The sequence below is a fragment of the Kwoniella dendrophila genome, chromosome 2 (assembly GCF_036810415.1).
Source record: "Kwoniella dendrophila CBS 6074 chromosome 2, complete sequence".
Lineage (NCBI taxonomy): Eukaryota > Fungi > Basidiomycota > Tremellomycetes > Tremellales > Cryptococcaceae > Kwoniella > Kwoniella dendrophila.
The window spans coordinates 2,426,641-2,441,367 of NC_089477.1; the positions used below are offsets into that span (position 1 = coordinate 2,426,641).

The 14,727-nt window shown below is 35.8% G+C and overlaps 4 protein-coding genes across 4 annotated transcripts; 2 read left to right on the forward strand and 2 right to left on the reverse strand.

Moving 5' to 3' along the window:
• Window positions 1-219: 219 nt before the first annotated feature.
• Window positions 220-2,996, reverse strand: L201_002292 (uncharacterized protein; the record flags this gene model as incomplete). Its single annotated transcript, XM_066218069.1, has 8 exons — window positions 220-353; window positions 441-570; window positions 682-779; window positions 859-1,024; window positions 1,146-1,189; window positions 1,284-2,425; window positions 2,508-2,666; window positions 2,770-2,996. 8 exons carry the CDS (start codon window positions 2,994-2,996, stop codon window positions 220-222), a joined length of 2,100 nt encoding a protein of 699 aa, XP_066074166.1.
• A 555-nt stretch (window positions 2,997-3,551) lies between these two features.
• L201_002293 (uncharacterized protein) lies at window positions 3,552-6,449 on the reverse strand (the record flags this gene model as incomplete). The annotated part of the gene is made up of 1 exon (XM_066218070.1): window positions 3,552-6,449. The coding sequence occupies one exon, from the start codon at window positions 6,447-6,449 to the stop codon at window positions 3,552-3,554; it is 2,898 nt and encodes a 965-aa protein (XP_066074167.1).
• Window positions 6,450-6,813: 364 nt separating this feature from the next.
• On the forward strand, window positions 6,814-8,322 carry L201_002294 (uncharacterized protein; the record flags this gene model as incomplete). Its single annotated transcript, XM_066218071.1, has 6 exons — window positions 6,814-6,837; window positions 6,903-6,974; window positions 7,097-7,138; window positions 7,205-7,429; window positions 7,508-7,560; window positions 7,638-8,322. The coding sequence occupies 6 exons, from the start codon at window positions 6,814-6,816 to the stop codon at window positions 8,320-8,322; spliced, it is 1,101 nt and encodes a 366-aa protein (XP_066074168.1).
• Window positions 8,323-13,687: 5,365 nt separating this feature from the next.
• Window positions 13,688-14,035, forward strand: L201_002295 (uncharacterized protein; the record flags this gene model as incomplete). The annotated part of the gene is made up of 2 exons (XM_066218072.1): window positions 13,688-13,915; window positions 14,009-14,035. The coding sequence occupies 2 exons, from the start codon at window positions 13,688-13,690 to the stop codon at window positions 14,033-14,035; spliced, it is 255 nt and encodes an 84-aa protein (XP_066074169.1).
• Between the last annotated feature and the right edge of the window lie 692 nt (window positions 14,036-14,727).

Consider the following 14,727-nt stretch of genomic DNA (forward strand, 5'->3'; position numbering starts at 1 on the left):
TGAATAGACTGCACGGAACTGGAGAGAACATTGATACCGTGATTCTGAAGAACGAAGTCAATCAAAATCAAATTATACCTCTTCATCTGAATTAGGATCAATGATTCCGGCGAGGCTAATAAATGAATGAAGGAAATAAGATATATCGACGTTATCAGCTTCTTCATCTCTCAAATTTCGCCATACTGAAAACGTCTAAGAAATAGATAAATACAAAACTCACATAGCTTTCCTTCTCTCTCTACTTATTTTCTCACGTCTTATACCTGCCCATATACTCAAAACGAAAGCTATCAAAGTACCTATAGTTGAAATCTTAAATGCTGTTCCATAACATTCTTCACCAACTAGACCTACAGTATTCGAAAAATCTCACTCAGTTTTGTAGATAGAAGCGATTAATAGAATGGAAGATGAAGAAAGAGGAAAACGAAACTTACAACCATGTTTGCCATCGTCAGGTATAGCACCTCCATCTCTTTTCGATAATATCATTCGTTTTACAACTTCTACTATTATGATATCTCCATTTGTTGTATTTTCATCATCTGAACTACCAATTTTACCGACCTGTTCAAATTGAGGAATATACTCAGATTTTAACCATAAACTTTTTGTATACAAGAGGTAAAATGATAGACTAAAACGAAGGTAACGTATTATACTGTAAGAACAACTTACAGTGTGTGAATCGTAAATTTTACCAAAAAGTAGGTTGAAAGCATTTGATCCTAATACAGGTGCGACTGCTACCCAACCCCAATTTTGAGAAAAGTGTTCTATGAGAATGCCAAACATTGAGTTTTAGCTTATCAATTAAGTGATTATATCGAAAAGTTTTCTTTTAAAAAAGCTTACTCATACCAAACCATTCTAGAATTAACATAGGCATAATGTTAAACATACTACCATATGCTAAACCAAGTAAAGTTGAAACAATCCATAAAGATTGAATTTGGGTAGTTTGAAGTGCTGTAATTTGAGAAATTGTAAATATGATAGATACGATTGGTAAGAACCATACCTGAGAGGTAAGAGTAGGATTATTTAGCGACCCTTTCCCGCATATAAATTGAATGTTATTCTGATTTCCGTTTATTCAAAACCAGATATTATCAAACCCTTCTTGAGATGGGACAACTTACTCGTCTAATTCCATATCTACTTTTACCAAAATCAGGTACGACACCTAATGATCAAAGTATCATATCAAAATCAGCAATTTAGATCTACAGATAATCTGGAAAAAATAAAGTACAAGAATGTAAAAGTTTTGAACATACCACCTATAATTCTACCTAAACAATTCCAAATACTAACTAAACCAACTTGTTTAGATTGATAACTTGAAATTTTATGTTTATCATATTGTTTTAAACCTTGTCTACCTAAAGCTAAAGTTACTGTACCAGCATTATTTATATACATTAATCCAGTACCACATAATAAAGCTAAAGTTAAAAATAAAATCCAAAAATCTAATGATTTAATTAAATCTAATGGTGTTGAAGTTAATGATGAAGGTGATATTGATAATATTGATGTAGTTCTTTTATGTCCATATCCAGGATGATGAAAAGGTTTTGATGATGATGATGATGATAATATAGGATTAGATGATTCTTCTATTGTTGGTTGTATGATATCATCGTTATCACTAAAATGTGCATGTGAATGCATTTCTGTACTTAGATGAGAATGTGGAAGTGAATGTGAATGTCCATGATTGATATAACGATTTCTTGATCCAGGTGATCTTGATCTAGTTAATTCCAAAGAACTTGTTCTTGATAACGGACCTGTATCTTCTAATCTATCATCCTCATCTACTAAATCATGTCGATTTGTAATAAAATTATAATTGGATTGATATTCAAATTCTTCTGCAGGGTGATTCACAATAACTGTAGGTCTATTTATACCACCTTCTTCTATCATCATATCATCATTATCGTCGTTATCATCGTTATTATTCAATTGTTGATAAGATATTGATGTGAGAGAATCAGTTGATTTAGGTGGTGGTATAGGTTTAATTATCAAACTACCTAATAGCATAGGTAAACCAGTACCAAAAGATAATAATAATAATAAACCTTCTGGATTACCTTTAAATAATGAATGACCTAAAGTTGAAAATAAAAACGCTGATAATCCAAATCCAGCTAAAACAGTTCCTGTTGCACTTGCTCGGGTTTTATCTGAAAATGATTTCGCTGTTGCGTTTACAGATGCTGATATTCCTGACGATCCACCACATCCAGTTAAAAACATTGAAAATTCTAATAAAAATAATCTAATTTTAGATGGATCAGAATGTATATCAGAGGAAGAATCGGTTGATCTGATTGATATACTACCAATAAAAAATTGATAAAGTATTGAATATCCAATTAAACAACATAATCCTCCTATAAGTAGTGGTCTTTAGATATCGTATTATATTCATCATTAGCGTTTCATTGTGGAAATCGTCATGATACATCGATATTCAAAATCAAGCTCACATTCTCTGACCTTTTGAATCAACTATTTTACCCCAAAATGGACCAGTTAAATAAACACCTAAATTACCTGCTAATCCAATCAAATTACCAACTGTTGATGAAACGTTCAATTTTGATGCTAATTGAGGTGCATAAGCTGAATAAACATAATTACTTCCACTATCGGATATCAAGTGAATTTATTTCGCTTTAGCTTAACAAAACCACTTATAATCGAACAGCAGGATTGACTACTGTTGTTCAGTAAAGAGCCCTTACTTACCTAGCTAATCCAACAATAAAACACATTATAAAAACACCTAATCTCTTTCTTTCTATATCATCCCATTGATCAGAAAATGGATTTACACTTTCCCATTTGATAGATGATAAGAATGACATCTTATCTTTCGTTTCACTCTCATCAAATAATCTCGTACGTGAAGATAAACGTGGTCTTGAAGGTGGTCGTGATGAGGTTGAACCTAAAGAAGGTGTATGATTTGACATTGCAATAATTTGGGAACCTGCTTCTGTTGGTACGGTTCTGCGGTGGTAGTATAGCTGAAGGGAAGGGTGGGTGATGATGGGGGGTATCGATGATCTGTGGGTTGTTGTTGTGGGTTCGTAGGGATCAGGGATAGCAAAGACAATAAGCCAAGCTGAACCTCTCTCTCTATATGTATATATCGTCTAGACTTGGTTCAAGCTGATTGCAAACATCCTCGTTCCGTTCAATTGAAAGTCTCTCCAAATCACCAAGTTGTCATTGGAATTTAAGCATAATAATCTCAAGAGATGTTTATTGGAAATTGCGTCTATTAGTCTTTACAGAGGTTGTTATCGGATATGACCGTGAGGGTAGAAATGGATATCTCTCATTCATCTGTATATGTCATGTCTTATATCTTATTGGGTATGATTACTATATCTATGTATATGCATAATGCAAGATCATATATGTGTTGTTCGTAAGTTATATACTGTACAACTGAAATGAAGGTAGGATCACATATCTATGGGTTTAAAACCGAAACGGAATGATAGTACTACGTATAACAATGACTATGCCCATCCTCTCATTTTACCTAGAGCTCTGACAATTTCTCTTTCTTTTTGAATACTATTATCATCACCATTAACACTATCAGAATTTCTAAGTTCTCTAAGATATTTTCTGTATTCATTTTCATCATTCAGATTCGTTATTGCATTTTCCCATTTATTCAATTCCAATGAATTTACATCTAATGCACCTACAGCATTACTTAAATAACTTAGATCAGTTTTTAATTGATTTTGACCATTCATTGTTAAATTTTTAATTGAAGGTAAAGTTTCTTCTGTTAAATGTGATAATAATGATAATGATAATGATGAAATCCATGTTGATAAAACGATTTCTGATGAAGGTATATTTTCTTCTCCTCTTATAGGATTATTTTCATTATTACTATTATTTATAAAAGGTAAAGTATTTAAACTAAAAGATAAAGATTTTTCTTTTGACCAAATTTCAAAAACTCTTAATAAATCTAATAAACCTTCTGAAACTTTTGATATAATATCTGTTGGACTTAAACTAAAAGTTGGAATTTGTAATTCACCTTTTTTAACTGGTTTATTATCAGGTTTATTCCAAACTTGTAAAAAAGGATAAGTTTCTAATTGATTTATTAAAGGTGATAATATAATAGATTGTAAATATAATTGTGATGATTTAGTTAATGAATTTTTCAAAGAATTTAATGATATAGGTAAAATAGGTTGAATTGGTGAAGATATTAATGAATGTAAATCAATTGAATTTAATGTAGATTGTTGTAATAATGATATTGAGCCAAAAGTTGTGGATTTTACATCATATCCTCTTTCATTATTACTTGATTTTAATACTTTTTCAATACTTCTCAAAGAATCTTCTAACCTATTTTCAAATTGTGTTAATTTGTTGAAAATCTCTTGACAAGATTCTAAAACATGTAAACCAATTTGGAAACTACCCCAATCTTCAGTCGAATAATCTAAACCATCAAAATCTAATTCGTCTCTAGTAGATGATTTCGTCTTTGAATTTTCATTACCTGTTCGTATTTGTTCGAATACTGATTGACGTTGATCATCCAAAAAAGTCGAAATTCCAGCTTCTAAAGCTGATAGTAATCCTAATGCACCATAACCATGCGTGAATGCTAAACATCTTCCGATAGCTTCATCTGTTTTGGAGAACAAGACATTTACGCGTTCCAGGAAGGTTTTCGATATATCTTTACCTATCGATGGACGTATCTGGAAAGCGGGGTCTGTACGTATGATATTTTCTAGATATCTTCTTTCCAATGTTGCGTAAGTAGTTTGAAGATCTAAAAATGGTTCATATAACGTTGTTTCCCATATGTTATCCACAGGCTGGGGTCCAGATATCGTCGGTGCTCTTGAAAATCGTCTAGAGATTGACATTTTCTTGGTCGAAGGTGTTCTTGCCATATTCGTAGGTGATGGACCAGGATGATGTTGAGATTGAATACCAGGAGATGTTTTTCCATTTGTTGTAACATTCGCAGGGGAAGTAGCGATATCACCACTGAGTAATCCACCTTGAGTGTTGAAGATCACCCTGTCAATTAATGCTTGGATAGCCACACCTAATTCTTCTGTTGCTCTATATGAACGTATCAATTCCGGTAAAGCTGCTGAACCATGATATTCATTCACAGCAGAAATTCTAGCTGAGAATGAAGGATCTAAAGAATCGAAGATGGTCTGTACAAAATCAGCTAATATTGCTGCTGCTGTATGAGGTGGAAATATTTGAGGTATCTGTTCAACTTCGGTATTCAATAAGGTGAGTAGGGAAGAGTAAAATTCAGGTAAGAAAGTGTTGAATTTGATTGGTTTTTCTGAAACTTCGTTACTTATTGAAGATGATGAATCGTTTTCTTCTAATATTTTAACTGAATTCCAATAATCTTCTAGAATAGATTTTGATTTTGATTTAAAATAATAATTTTTAAATTCAATTTCTCTATCCATATTTTTAAAGATTTGATAAAATTTATTTATATTTTTGATATCAATATCATTTTCATTTTCGTTTGATAAACAATTAATTAAAGCTTTTGAAACATTAATTTCTAATTCATTTTGTAAAGAAATTAATAATTTTTTATGTTCTTCATATTCTAAATTCGATGAATTTGATGATGTCAAAGCAGAAGCAGATTTTTCAAATATAATTAATGATTTTGATGCTTCATTTAATCTATTTCCAGCTTTGATAAAATCATTTTCATTTTTTATAAATCCTATAACTTCACTTTCTAATGTTGACCACGATTCAGCTTCTCTCAGTATATCTCTGGCACTTTCTAATCGATTTTTTAATTTATCTAAATTCGTTAATTTTTCTAAACTTTTATTCGTCTTATTTCCTTCTTCTAAACCATTATCATTACCAGTAACATTATCATGATGATGATTTTGGTTATCACTATCATTTTGTATCGTTCTGATAGTAGTAGATCCTCTTCTTCCCGGTGCTATTCCTCCTCCTCCTCCTCCTCCTCCTCCTCCAGAAGATAAATCAATTTGTTTAGCAAATCTATCTTGTACGATATTCAAACTACTTGATAAACCATTTGCAGATTCTCTCATAAATTGTAAATCATATGCTAATCTAGGTATTGATCTAGATACATCATGTATAGATTGTTCAACAGCTGAATTTGTATCTTGAGATAATAATGATAATTGTGTCAATAGTTCATTTAATGATTTATCTATACCAAGTAAATCTGGTGGTTGTAATGGATTTGGAGGTGGTAAAGATGGTGATAAGTATGGTGAGAGTATGTTATTAAGGAATGAAGGTATATCTGAACCTGATTCATCTAATGTTGAAGCTAGTGAGGAGAGAGTTGAAGGTGGTTCAGGAGTTGAGATTGGAGGAGTCGTCAAAGGCATGTCGAATAATTGGACTTTTACCTGTAAAAGCAATGTCGCCCGTAATTCTCACTCAGTGTCGAAGGCTGGTATTATCTGAAAAGTATCTATCCTAATGTAATAAGTACAAGATAATCAAGTGAATTCCAACAACAACATATATATATTTACGATGAAACCCAGCTCAGCTCGAGACCGTGTTTTGGTGACCACGCGCAACTCACGTGATAACCGCACAGAGGATGACGTAATACAGATCGATCATTTGTTTATCCCAATTGGGAACATTACTTTCCCTCAAAGTTGAATGATCAAGAAGTAACAAGTTCACCGATGATAATGATATCTACTCTCTGATGATGCTACATATGTTCTGCAGTTCAAGATGAGTCAAGCTGGACTGTCAGAAGTAAGCTGAACGGTTTGCGTTTTTGATCAGTGGAACAAACGCTGACATCTTTCTCACTGACACAGGAAAACGATTATTTACTACTCGATTCACCTTGGTTAGGTAAAAAAGACCAACATGGTAAAACACATTTATTCGTAAATTAATTCTACTACTCAAGCTGATGGAGAGATCTGAAAGGGCAGCGAACAGTTCATTATCATTCTTTTACTCGATTCCGGGATGCGCGGCTAATTAACCTAATCTTGACTATCTCTAGAAATACAGCTCTCAGTCCGATGGTCAATCATTCGCTCTTCTAGTAAGTCAACTATTGTTTGATTTATCAATTACATAAAATTGTCTTCAAGCTGACTACAATACACAGACCACCAATCTGGAATCAATCTATTTCCATTCTCCTGAACCTAAAGATATACCTGCTGTACCATGGGAAGTAGATCATCCTTTTCTGTTGGGTACAAAAGACTTGATTCGAGAAGAGTTTTCAGATGAACCTATGGAACAATTATCTGGACTAGTAGAGAGGATACGAGCTATGATTGAGGAGAGATGGGATGAGGTACAGCTGCTTATAGAAATTGAAGATGATGTAAGTCCTTATTCAGCTGAACGTTGTAGGGAAACCTATTTGCAATGGAGAAAAAGCTGATCAAGATGATGCGTCTAGGTCAAAGTAGCTTATATGAGAATGGATGATTTCGCTTGGCGATTGATACTGAAGTAAGCCATGTTTTGCTTTGCTGTCATGAACATTGTACTACATCATAAGTCAAGCTTATCTTCTCATGGTGCTATAGCGAAGTACCACCTAATCAAATATTACCGCTTCTTACTCGACATTTGCTACATCCATTAATCAGTGTATTCGCGAATGATCGTGGAATACCTGTACCCAGCAGCTCAATCACATCAGATGAATCAACATCTAGACTTATATCAGATCCAGAAATCATGCGAGCTATACGGCGAGCAACTATCAAACCTAAATCCCAACCACCCTCAACCCAAAAATCACAAATACCATCTTCATCGAATGATACTCAAGGATCACCTACACCTCGTAAAAGGGTTATACGTAAAGAAAAAGAATCTACACCTATTCCTTCTTCTTCATCTATGCCTCCTTCCTCACCACCTAGAATACCTTTAGAATCGTCATCGTCCAATTATCCTGAACCATCTTCACCTCCTGAAAGACCAAGATCACCATCTGCTCCAGGTATACATATACCTTCATCTTCTTCACAAGGCATTAATAGCTCATCAGCGAAAAAGAGGACACCAAAGGTCATAGATCAACCCTCTTCTTCACCTTCAACAGGATCAGCAATGGATTTTAAACCTCCTACACAAAGTCAAAAAACGAAGAGAGAAAGAGAAAAAGAAGAAGAAGATTTAATGGAAAAGAAAATGAATGAAATGAAAAAGAAAATGCAAAAAGGTGGGACAGGTAAATTGGGTAAAAGAAGATTAGCTAGGTAGTCTGCTTGTTATCATCATTGGAAGTTAGGATCATCATCCATCGATCTGCTCCGGGGGGGGGGGGGGGGTTTACATTATTAGGCATGTTCGAAAGTACATCAGATCCATCTATACCAGTTTCACTTGTAAAGTCTGTTTGTATGCTTGTATAGTAAATTATGCTGTAATTTACAGCGCTTGAATGGCATTTGTGAGACCAACGAAAACCAAAATTAACGAGGCGCACCGACTGAGAGGCCACATTCGGAACAAAACACTTCAGAGCAATAGTCCTAATGCGATTCTCGTTGAATTGTTTTCAAACCGACAGGAGATGCAGTGGGGCATACAATGGTCTACCAATTAGTCGTGATGAAATGCATCTCAATTCCTCCATCTGCAGCCTCTGACCTTCTGACTGTGCTGATTTACTTGCCGGTATAATTGTGTTGTGAGGGGACAAAGCGACGGTCACTGATTTTTGAGCAGATACCGAGTTTACAACCACAGTTTCCAAACATCACCTGACATTACTGTATGACGAAGTGGCTGATGAGCTTTCTTTACTGGTAGTTTGAAAAGGCGCCAAGGGTACGACAGGACCTTTGGTATCTTCAAACTTACTTTATCTCCAAAATCATGTAAGTTGCAGAGATTATCATCAAGCTATAAGTTACAGTATTCTAGTGCGAATAGTCTGACCTCACTTTCCAGCGGAAACCATTTAACTCGGGCATATGTCAAACCTCGTTAACTCGCTTCAACTTGAGTAATCTTACTCTACTAACTTGGCTCCAAATTGAACCTCAAGTCAACATTCGGTACTTGAAAATCAAGTTAGTAACCGGAACGAAGATGGAATGTGGGGTTACGATTATCGGTACCTTTCACCCAGATGATATGATCGTATGTGAAATTTTCATCGACGATTTAATACTCTTGATGTGAGAGCCAGCATGTGAAAGCCGGTCAACGGATACCGTTAGAACTCATTTTGTTATATTGACCTCCACTCGGCAATGGGATTGAAAACATTACGACTTTTACGAAAACAAAACTTTAATTCTGAGCCAAAAAAATAAAATAAAAAAGAGATCTCGTACATATTAATCAGCGTGAGGAGAATCAAAAGACAAAAAAGATAAAAAGACGATCGAATATGTTAATCGAAAATTCCTAATTAACCGAGTTTTCCAAGTTCGACTTCGTCATTTTAAGTCATGAAGAGGTGGGATAGGAGGAACGATCAATAAATGCAAGTCAATTAACAAGCATGTTACTGCTTGTCGATATGGCAATCAAGCTTGTCATAACGCAAAAGAACCAAAAGCTGTAATGCTGTGATTCGGAATTCCCATTATGATCTTCCTAATATGTTTTAACGTTATTCTTTGAGTTGATAGTACATGCTGCTAGTCATTAATGGAGGTTTTGGATCTTGCTAGTGTAGATCAACACTGTACCGAAAATCTTCGGCAAAGTTTTCTTCGCTGATCGCTCTCATCATTTTCAAGGAAGGGTATTGTTTCGCCATTGCCGATGTGATCTAATATTTAATTAAAGCTAAAAAGATCAATATTCCTTCCAAACAAGCCGCCTTTATCGACTTTTTACCTGCTTTGTCTGCTCAAGCTTATCTTGACATAGTTATAATGCAACATCTACATGCGGGAATCTATGCGGATCCTGTGTTGTAACAGTAATCGTTTCATAATGACACAAGGAGATTTAGGCTTTTATGTGGCTTTTGTTGTGATTTTGTCTAAAGGAATATAGTGGAAGAAGAAGAAGAAGCAGAAAAAAGAAGACGAGTTACTAACCCAGTTTCTCGTTACAAGTAGTGACTAGATTCCTCCACACATCATGAACTTTAAACAAGCCCAAAAAGCAAAGTGGTGTAAGTTGTCTACTTGAATTGGCAGAGATCTCGCGAGACATTTATCGTCAAGATAACGTTTTTTTACATCTCTCCTGCCGCTGTTAGCGCCAAGAGGGGTCAAACGCCGATCATCATCTTCCACTGGAGTAAAACTTCAGTTGCTGCTGATCACGCATTCGTCCGCGGATAATTGATTGTTGAACACCCTCATGCTGTTTATTGATTTATTGGATCTCTCTGTGCTTGAATAGATTGAGGCTAAAAAGATCTCACTGACTAAGTTGATCGAAGAAAGATGAATTTTTAACTAAAGCAGATTTTTAATACTTGTACCAACTGAAGTAAGTCAACTACAATCGTTGAGGATTTGTCCAAAATTGATGTAATCTTCTTAGTTCACGGATCTGAAAGATTACAGAAGAACAAATCCGATCTAATGGGGTTTTATTTCCGGTTGATCCGTCTCTGCTGATACAAGCTGATACAGAACAAGGAAAATGTCGAATGATAAAAAACTCCACATAACGTGATTGTCACCACGTTACTACTGGGATTGCAAGCCAGGAAAATCCCATATTACGTCAAGCTTTTTTGTTGTTTTCTTTTCGTTTTTATTTTCTTTCCGGATGAACGTAATATCTTCGTACTGTGTAGTCTTTCACCTTTTATGGAGGAGAGTAAGTGTAAGGGGTACATATGAAGTGGGAGGTACGTTAACGAAAAAGAGGGTTTTGAGTTTGCGAAATTGTTTAATCCACTAGCGTGTTCTACGCTTAACTCTTCCGTTTGTTTCTCCCTTTCCCTTACTTGAACTTTTCTTACCCTTTCGGTTTGCCTTTTCCCATCTCCAAAACTCCAAGGAAAAGGTTTGTTACGTTTTGTTATTCTATAGATTGGCGTCACCCAGTAACGTGGTTGGGAAAAAAAAACAAAACAAAGGCAATGACGTTCCTAGGCTAAGGAAGTTAAGGGTTATTCATGTTGTCGATATCGGGTATTGACCATTATAAGAAACTGCTGAAAGGAAATTTCGATATTTTCTCTTTGACTGAAAGATCACCAGAGAGGTGACAGACAACTAAATCCTATTGCTCTTGTGCGAATATTTCACCGCTCCAAATCAATCATGAGCTTATGATAGTTATATTTTTGATGACAATTTAATATGTAAAAAGAGTAATAACAGAAGCCTGTTTTCAGTTGCTGCTTCATCTCTCTTTTCCTCTTTTTTTTTTGTTATCTTTGGTTGCTCACCCTTGTCAAAACTTCGTACACCCTAAATAAAGTTTAGCGTATCTACTACTGTACTAGAAAAAGTCTCAATAAGGCACCAATAACAGCGAGAGAAATTCTCCTTACCATTTGGAGGACTGCATTATTCACTCGTACTTTGTCAAAAAATACAACTTTTCTTTTCAGAAAATTACGACTACACAACTACGACTATTATTTATATATTTATTGTCTCTTCTAAGGATTTAAACTTTATGGGAAAAGATATCATTACAATTAATATCACAGAACAACAGATTCCGGTAGTTCTACCTTACATACTAGTTGGGGAATTGATATTACGAATACAATTACAGAGTACATACATATATACAACGAGTAGATACAGCAGCAGTCAACCCAGGTCATTCTTGGGGATAACATAAAAGGCTCTTAAACAAAACAAAAAGATCTTTTTACAACTTTGTTCATACCATTTGAACGTTACCCGTATTCTGGATCTTTTGGAAATACGTTACAACCCTTCTCAACTAGATTACTGTACAACAAAGTGAAAACGTTATCATCATACCGGTACGATAAACCCTTAAAGTTACCGAACCGCATACATAATACTATTTTCATTCAACTTTCATCACCTACTCAAACTTTTTTTATAATAATACCGTAGTCAACCTCGCAGCATTTCAATTCTATCATTCACAACATAAGACCCTCGCCATCATTCATCGTTATAAAAAGCGTCGCACCAAAAAAGCAACAGAGGCGCACAGCTCGGGTCTAGGCTCAAAAGGCAGAGAAAACAAAAAGAAAGAACACAATCCTCTCGCAACCATATTTATCCACTTGGCCTTCTTTCCAAAACCCACCCTCCTTTGGTCATTCTTCCGTCAGCGATTAGATCTTATTCATCCTATCAAACGATCAAGGTTCAGCAGAGAGAAAGGCGAGACTTTTGTTATTGTCAGAGTCGTTCACTCCTTTCTTAGTTCCGAAAGATACATGATAAAGGAGGATTTAAACTGAAAGATTTGATGCTATATCATTGGATAGGTAAGTTGTATATCTATCTTGCTCCTTCATCCTATACCGTATCACCTTGAATATCTCTTAGAATAACTCACTGTGTATATCAACTGTGTATAGATTGGTAGACTCGTTTAGATATCGATATTGATTATACCTTGTCGGTTTTGTATATAGCATATTTCGGTAGCTCAAATCGGCTACCACGGCGTCAAGATTAAACCAGATAGAAACGCAGCCAGATCAGGAACAATCAACTACACGTTTACTGTATTTCAAGGGACCATCAAAGTTGTGGACATAGCGGTTTTGCTGTAGGTAAGTAGAATGGCATATATCCGCTTTTTGATCGCATTCTTTCAATCCACCAATTTTGATGATTACCCCTTGATGGACCATATTCCCTGGTCTAAATCTTAATGTCCTGCTTCTTGCTTCTTGTAAGCAAGTGCTGATTGAGCAAGAGTTGGAATAAGAGGAAAACAAAAAAGGGGTTACTGGATCATGCCGTTGACTGGAGAGGGCGCAATCAGATGTTATAGATTTGGTCTGGACGTTGAGGAAGGAGGACAATAGCGATAAAATCCAAAATTTAGGTTTTGAGTGATGATCAAATTATTGCGGTAATGGGCTCTTTGACCTCCTCTTTTTTTTTTTCTTGATTGATTGTTTTGAATTTTAAGGTTTACCAATCCGATCATTCCTTCATAATTGAGGTGGCCCTTGCTTCGTACACCCTAGTGTACTACTTGTTTAATTGATTCGCTCGGTCGTTCTTGCTTCTTTCCAAACCCTGGCCCAAAATGTCGGTTCTTCTTCTTTGACCTGATCAACCAACTAATACCATCATGTTTTCCCCTCACTTTTTAGCTCAAGTAATCGATTGGCGTTACTTTTTTTAAGCTTCTCGCCCCTTTACCTCAGCCTGCCGACACCCTCCTTTGGTTTCAACCATCGAAATTGAATTATTATAATCAAAAACTGTCAGACATCGTCATCTTATATATAATATAGTCCTCTGTTGAAACATCACCTCCCAACAGTAGAACCTCGTCTTCAATCAATAGCTCCTTGTCTCGACTTTTTCACCTTACTCCAAACACTATCATTCAAGCGATATATGCAAGCACTATCATATTCCTCCCAAATCATATCCGACGAAATCATAAATTAGAAACGAACATCCAGGCCTCTGCTTTACTTGGAAAATCAGGTTTCATCCCTTACTTCTTCTAATTTACTTCTCCCATGCCAGTCGTACCCCCAATGGACGATTACAGACCCTCTTCAAGGGAAAGTAGTCAGAGAGAAGGGTCGACTTCAAGCAGGCCTGCTGCACCAGCTGGCCAAGTGGATAAGAAAAATGGAAGCAGTAGTAGTACTAGCACACCTAATGGAAATGGAGGTGGTATAGGAAAAGATAAAGGTTGGATAGAAGGTGTAGATTATGCTTATGAGTATGTGCCAGTATCGCAAGTGAGTCTGATAGTATCGTTTTATGCCGTCTAATTGATCGTTGAGCGTTCTTGCACAATACTGACCTTATAATATTACTATCCATCGCTATAGCGACGTCAAGGTAGAAAGAATATGTAAGTTATCATTCATGTCTGTCCGATCAGTCCGCTTTTCTTCTGTCGCTTCATTTCCATATCACTTGTCATCATCGTTTGTCCCTTTTTTTTTCTTGTCGAACTTGGGATGTGCTTTCCGTCTGTTTTCTAGTTTCTACCCTTTTCGGGGATGTCATGCTTTATATCCTACTTGCCCTTCTTTCTTCTTTCTTCTTTACCAAATCAACTTCACTTCAATGGTAGACCAATCAAATCAACCAAATCAACAGCAGTCATCAATCACGTCACAAGAAGCAACTCAGTGTGGTTTGGCAAACACATATCGTTATTTCACACAGATTGGCTCACACCCGTCAATCACGTATATGTGGAAGCGAACTTTGGATATACAATGAAAACACACTTCTTACGGCTTAACGCCAATTTGGATCACATCTACTGCACCGCTTTCGTCGTGTGGATAATATGCAGCTAAACCGCCGGGAAGATGGATCTAGATAAATGGGGTTCAAGTGATTGTGTGAGTTCGCGGTCCGTGTCATGTGCGATACACCGTCGTCAAGACATCCTCGACAACGATAATGAATACCTTTTAACTGACCAAAGTACTTCTTTACACAATAGCATCAGTCAACTGACTACTCGATATACAATCGTTAATGACATACAACTCGATCACCCAGAACATCATTTCATCTACACAACCACCCCAAG